Source organism: Oculina patagonica, chromosome 4 (genome assembly GCF_052425735.1).
Source record: "Oculina patagonica isolate OP01 chromosome 4, crgOcupat, whole genome shotgun sequence".
Classification (NCBI taxonomy): Eukaryota; Metazoa; Cnidaria; class Anthozoa; order Scleractinia; family Oculinidae; genus Oculina; species Oculina patagonica.
This window is the reverse complement of record NC_135761.1, coordinates 12,408,059-12,414,058: the sequence shown is the minus strand read 5'-3', so window position 1 is coordinate 12,414,058 and position 6,000 is coordinate 12,408,059. Positions and strand designations below refer to the sequence as shown.

At 37.4% G+C, this 6,000-nt stretch overlaps 1 protein-coding gene across 2 annotated transcripts in view; it reads left to right on the top strand.

The window, feature by feature from the left end:
• Window positions 1-940: 940 nt before the first annotated feature.
• LOC144651429 (kinesin-like protein KIF28) overlaps window positions 941-6,000 on the top strand; it is a 31,926-nt gene continuing 26,866 nt past the window's right edge. For both annotated transcript variants that reach the window (XM_078511363.1, XM_078511362.1), the window contains exons 1-9: window positions 941-1,089; window positions 1,165-1,203; window positions 1,274-1,350; window positions 1,499-1,515; window positions 1,686-1,708; window positions 1,898-2,019; window positions 3,944-4,022; window positions 4,492-4,555; window positions 5,108-5,197. In XM_078511363.1, coding sequence (XP_078367489.1) covers window positions 1,079-1,089; window positions 1,165-1,203; window positions 1,274-1,350; window positions 1,499-1,515; window positions 1,686-1,708; window positions 1,898-2,019; window positions 3,944-4,022; window positions 4,492-4,555; window positions 5,108-5,197 — 522 coding nt within the window. In that variant the 5' untranslated portion in view covers window positions 941-1,078. The remainder of the gene's footprint in view (window positions 1,090-1,164; window positions 1,204-1,273; window positions 1,351-1,498; window positions 1,516-1,685; window positions 1,709-1,897; window positions 2,020-3,943; window positions 4,023-4,491; window positions 4,556-5,107; window positions 5,198-6,000) is intronic.

Here is a 6,000-nt window from a genome sequence, read left to right as displayed (position 1 = left end):
ATTTCACCTTGGAGCTTGCCGTAAAGGCCATTACAACATTATTAAATTTTTTTTTTTTGCTTTGATCCGCTTGTCTTGCGCGTCTATGTTTCAATATTAAGCCGTGTGTCACTGAAATAATAAGGAGTCTTGCAATCACTTCGTGTCTGTCATATTTTTGTATTTTTTCTTACTTAACTCTCACTTTATAAACAAAGCAGCGTTTCATAATTTTTATCGCGACACAAGTTTCCATTCACAAATTACCTCTAAACATCGGAAATCATCGAGAAATATTTAAAATGGAACAATTCCAAAAATAAAATTAAGAGGATCGCTGTAAGCTTTTCGATTTTTTTCTTAGAATTCTAGTTAAAAATCATCTTCGTAAGTCCTATCAATTTCAGTGCAGCTGCTGTTACTGTCCACAAAATTAGCAAACACTAAAAGAAATTAGTTTGATAGTCTGTCAAATTTCTGGATGAAATTCAACTTACTGTTTGATTGGACTGTTACATTGTTTGCTTAATGACACCACTGAAATGCCAACAGGAATATTGAACGAGACGGAAACACAATAGTTTATTAAAAAAATAAACCCGAAACAAACTTGAGAAGACCCTCTGTAGACGAAATAATGAATGGTAAAATTATGTCGCAATTCTGCTCTCCTGTAGGCGGACTTCTCTTCACCGTGTCATGACATTCTTGCAAGTTTATTTGTTTTTTCCCCTCTTTTGTAGTGCAGGTGTTTTTAAAGGCAAAAATAAAATAAAAAGTCGTTTTCATAAATGAAGTCGTCTGCCATGGCGATTTTAACCTTGCAAAATCATTTTTTTTTTAACGTGAATACATTGTAAATCACAGTGCTGCAATCCAAAATCAAACCACCAAGGGTTTGCGTTGCCACTACCCTCCCCACCCCCGCACTAGGCTCAGGTCCCCCCTCTTCCCTCGTCGCTAAATCAGACTTTCGCTTGTGCCTGGAGGGAGAGCTTGCAGTTGAGTGGAAGCGCCGATAAGTTTGTACCTAACTTGATAGTCGTCGTAATTGGGGTCTCAAGAGAAAGAAATCGTTTGATTCTTCGATAAGCCTGCCATGGCGGAGTCGTAAGTTATCTTTGTCTGGGATTTAACTCTTTGGACAGCGACGAAAAAACTAATCGCGATTTTATGATCTTGCAGGGTGAAGGTGGCCGTCCGAGTCCGGCCTTTCAACTCGCGGTAAGTAAATCACAACAGCTCAATTTTTCTTATAGTGTTCCAAAACGTTAACGCTTGCTTTTCCTTGCAGAGAGAAAGACCGTGGGGCGAAGCTTGTTCTTGACATGATAGGAGCTCTCACCCAAATCACGGACCCGGAGAATCCAGGTAGGATTGGAGCTTTTCGTCTTCGCGCTTTTGGAATGTTTACTTTGCTGCTTTACGGCAAACTTTCTGCGAAAGGTTTCCCAAAGATGCTTTTAGTTCTTGTACCAACTGATTTGTTTCTTGTTATTTTTTTTACTCTTTCACACAGGAAACCCGCCAAAGGAGGTGAGAAAGTGGCTTTCGCTTTAATGTTTTTGTTCGTTTGCGCTGTCATCAACTCGCTACCGGCGATTACAGCGACAGCTCTTCTCGTTTAGCTTGCGTTGCGTAACAAGTCATCTAACTAACCAAATTTTATTTCTTTTCCTTTCCTTTTCATCCTGCCCGTCGTACAGTTCACGTTTGATTTCTCTTATTGGTGAGTCTCCAAAATTTGATTGTAAATGTCATGTACCTTGATTTGCCGATTTGGAGTCAGCTTATAGCGTAGTTCATTTTATATTAAAAGCTTATGGATGTATACACACCCTAAACAAACTCCTATATTCAATTTGAGGGCCTAACTGTTTATCGTTACGAAGATAAGAGCCATTTTACTTAATTACAGGTCTCACGATGGCTTTCACGAGGATGAAAATGGCTACCTTGTGGCGGATAATGACAAATACGCGACCCAGCGTAAAGTTTTTGATGATTTAGGACAGGGTGTCTTGAAAAACGCTTTTGAAGGTGAGGTTATTGTAAACCAGACAACATCTAGATATCTTCCAATCCACGATGTTTACTTTTAAAAGAGATCGATGTATAATTTAGCCACACGGTAAAGGTTAAGCGTGGTCAACTTGCTATATTTCTCAAACTTTATATTAAAATCAGCATGCCGCACCGGCATAAATAAATTAAAGTGATGTTAACTTTAATTTATTCATCATTTGGTTTCCACGTAAACTTAATTTCAGTTAATCATACTCTTCATTCTAGTAGTGTGCAAATTTATAAGTGCAATATTACAATAAGACTCTCTATAGTTATATTTGGTCCAGTTTGGTGAAGTATCGAGAGTAGAAGTGGTCGCCTTATATTTATATGAAGATTGTGATTTTAGTTCCTGTTTCAGTTTGAATACATTACTCTGTCTGTATATATTTTTAGCTGCATGCTCTCACCTATTTTTAATTGTTTGGTACTATAAAAACAGCTGAACAGAAGTGCGACTTTCTGAGATTCTCGTTTGATTCAAATCTCTGTAGAGCCTTTATTCAAAGTCTGTTGATTCCATAATTAGGAAGTAGATAAAATGTATTGTTCAATTTCCAATTGATTAAATGTAAATTATTTATCTCGCTATTTATTTAGTGTCATGAAAAGCTCTCCAGCTGACCAGCTATCCTGTGTTAAAATTAATTATTTTTTCCGTATTTAAATACTGGCTACTTTGAGAAGCCTAATAAACATATTGTACAAATGTACCTATTTTTAATTAGCAGTACAATGTTACTTTTTTAAAATATTTTTCCTTTTTGCAATATAGTAAAGCTATGGCTATGCATGCAATCAATTCTGTTTGCACAGGCAAAGAAACAGTCAAAATCATTAAAGAACTAACAAAAATTCAGTTTCCATGGCAACTGATATGGTTGTATGAATTTTGTACCTCAGTACAAAAGACACACGGCTTCACTTGTTTTTTCACTGCATGCTTAGTTGTTCCTTTATCAAACCTTTTTAATTTGCCATACTGTTAAATGCCTGTTATAATGCCTGCTTATAAGCCCTGCTGGTAATAGGGCCACTATTCTGCTAACAAAAAACATTCCAGTTTTAAGCCTTCCAAATATAAAGTTTCCCCTATATCCAACTTATATCCAACGCTCAAATAGTAGCCTATTATTAGAAGTTCCACGGGAGACAATGCGCCCTACACTTGGCGGCAGGTCCTTCATTTCATCAGCACCCGCTTTATGGAACAGTTTGCCTGCCGACCTGCGTCTTATTGCGACACTCGGTGTTTTTAAAAGTAAACTTAAGACATTTTTATTTAGATCAGCATTTTAATGTATCTTTTTAAATTTTTATCACATTTTATCTTTAGGTTCTAGTTGTTTTATGTATATGTATTCTTTTTATTGTTTTTAATGAAATTACTGTAAAGCGCTTTTGATCAGCACATGTAAAAAGCGCTATATAAATTTTTAAATTATTATTATTATTATTATTAACTTTTCCATATAAACTTGCCAAGGTTCTCCCAAAACATTGTACTATCAGACTCCAGCTCATTTCCAATCAGTTTTTTAATGCTGCTTACCATATAAGCCCCTCTGGATATAGGCTCCCCCAGTTATAATCCCAGCCAAAACCCCTTACAAAGTTGTATAAGCCCAGGGCTTATAACCAGCATTTTATGGCAGCTCAGCTTGGTGCCTTTCTTTCCCAGTAAGGGAGGGAGGGAATTACTCTAGAATGTTGTAAGAAGAGTTATTGTGCTGCAACCTTAGAACCTCTATCCCTCTTAGACCTAAAGATGCATTTCCACACACTATCCTAGTCCAAAATGTATAATTTGATATCCCATTCCAGACTGGAAATAAATAAAGGGGTTTGACTGTACTTTCACTTGTTTCTAATAATTTACTTCATATTTTACTCGCAGGTTTCAACTGTTCACTATTTGCCTATGGACAGACAGGGGCTGGCAAGTCATATTCCATGGTTGGATATGGAAACAACAAGTAAGTAGTCGGAACTAACTTGATTTGGTTTGATAGCTGTCATTTTTCATGTCAATGTATTAGAACATAACCATGCTTTGAGCTGTTAATAAAGGAATGACAAAAGCAGTACTCTGATTAAGATGCAAGTCTATTAGCAGGTCCCTCCCCCCAGCATTTTCGCCCAGTTAACCCCAGAATTTGCTGGTACCCAGTTAAATCCCTGGGTAAAGAGGGAGCACTGTGAGGATTAAGCATCTTCCACAATCTGAACAGAACAATCCTCCAGACAGGCTTATAACCTTGATTGTCTTTTGGTTGAAACCCTCATGGTCCCACCCCTCTGGAAATTCCAGTTAAGTTTCATGCTGTCAATTAAAAAATTTGGCCTTTGAGACCCCTTGAGACCCCAGTGACCTTTTATGAGGTTGTTATGGGCAATTTTTGGAACTGCACATTAACAATCAGAAAATACATTTTTTGTTTTTAGGGGAATTGTTCCCATCACTTGCGACGAGTTGTTTAAAGCAATGACCAATAGTTCAGGAGATATCGTAAGTGCAAGTCAAGTGTGACTTGGTCCTGATGCCAAATAGTTTATTATGATAATCATTATAGAAATTGCATTAAAGAAAAGCATGATTTGAAGCCCTTTGGTTGTAAAGAGTTGCTCTCTTTTTCAAACCAGTTTTATTTTTATTTTTCACTGTCTTGTATTCATTGTCATAATCTGAAACGAAGGGAAAAAAGTCAAGCCGCTTAATTCGTCTGGTTGGTCAAATTAGATGGATCGAAACTGACCAATTACTGTTTCAAGACAATCTTCCCACGAGGCTTACTAACAATAACATCATGACAGAACTGACCAATCAGCTTCAACGGACCAGACTTTATAACATCATTGACTGACAACAACTTTTTACTTGACTCTGAAGACGACTTCTGCTGTGGTTGTCAAATTTCAAAACGTCAGTCACTAACAACAGTTCTTTTCAGAACTACTCCTACCTAGACGATTGCACTCTATACAAACTGTAAATTGTGTGTACCATGGAGAGAAGTTTCATCTAGGCCTTTTAATTTTGATTTGTTTTTCCATTGCACAGAAATACCAAGTGTCCTTTAGTATGTTAGAGATTTACAATGAACAAGTTCGTGACCTTCTTGTCAAGAATAACCCCAAGGGTGGTCTACAGGTAAGTTAAAACTATCTTTTATTTTGTGTAGAATTGACCCAGGGGGGTACTCAAAGTATATGTTGTGGTTTAATTTTTGTCAGTGGTTCATTTTTTTTCAAACCAGTTTATTTTTTTTGAACCAGTTCAATTTTTTTAAACCAGTTTATTTATCAACTGTCTGAAAAGGGCTTTCATCTTTTGGGGTGTGGTGAAAAATAGGGGCATGGTATTTTTAGGAGGGTGAAAAGAATAAACACGGAAAAATTACGGGAAATTTCCAGTCCCTACCTCCCTCTCTTCCTCCCCTTCACCTCCCCCCTGATATACCCTACACCCTCCCCCCTTTTTTTGCTATCCCCACTACCCCCTATACACAGATATTTTTTTTTTTCTCTAACCTTACCTGGTCCTGATCCACTGACCTCTCGCTCAACTCTCGCTCTGTAGTACTGCGCCTTTAACCTCTTGACCACGAAGGATTTGTTGCACATTTCACCCAGATTTGTTGTTATTATAACTTATTCGGTCCCAGACTCCCATTCGCTCCGCTAAATATGCGTACATGCGCACTTCACAGCAAATGAGACTTAAAAAAATTCGAAAGATGGCTGAACCGTGCCATATGTGTTTCGAAAGAAACATTTTGTAAAGAATTAGCGGCATTGAAAGAGAAACAAGTGAAAAAAAGAATCGCCGCCAATAACGCTATTTATCGAAGACAAGTTCTTTAACATTAGCAAAGCCAAGCTTACCTGAAATACCAGACCGTGAAGCAGCTTGGAATTCACTCGAAAGAAGACAGCGATCGAACGATCAAAGTG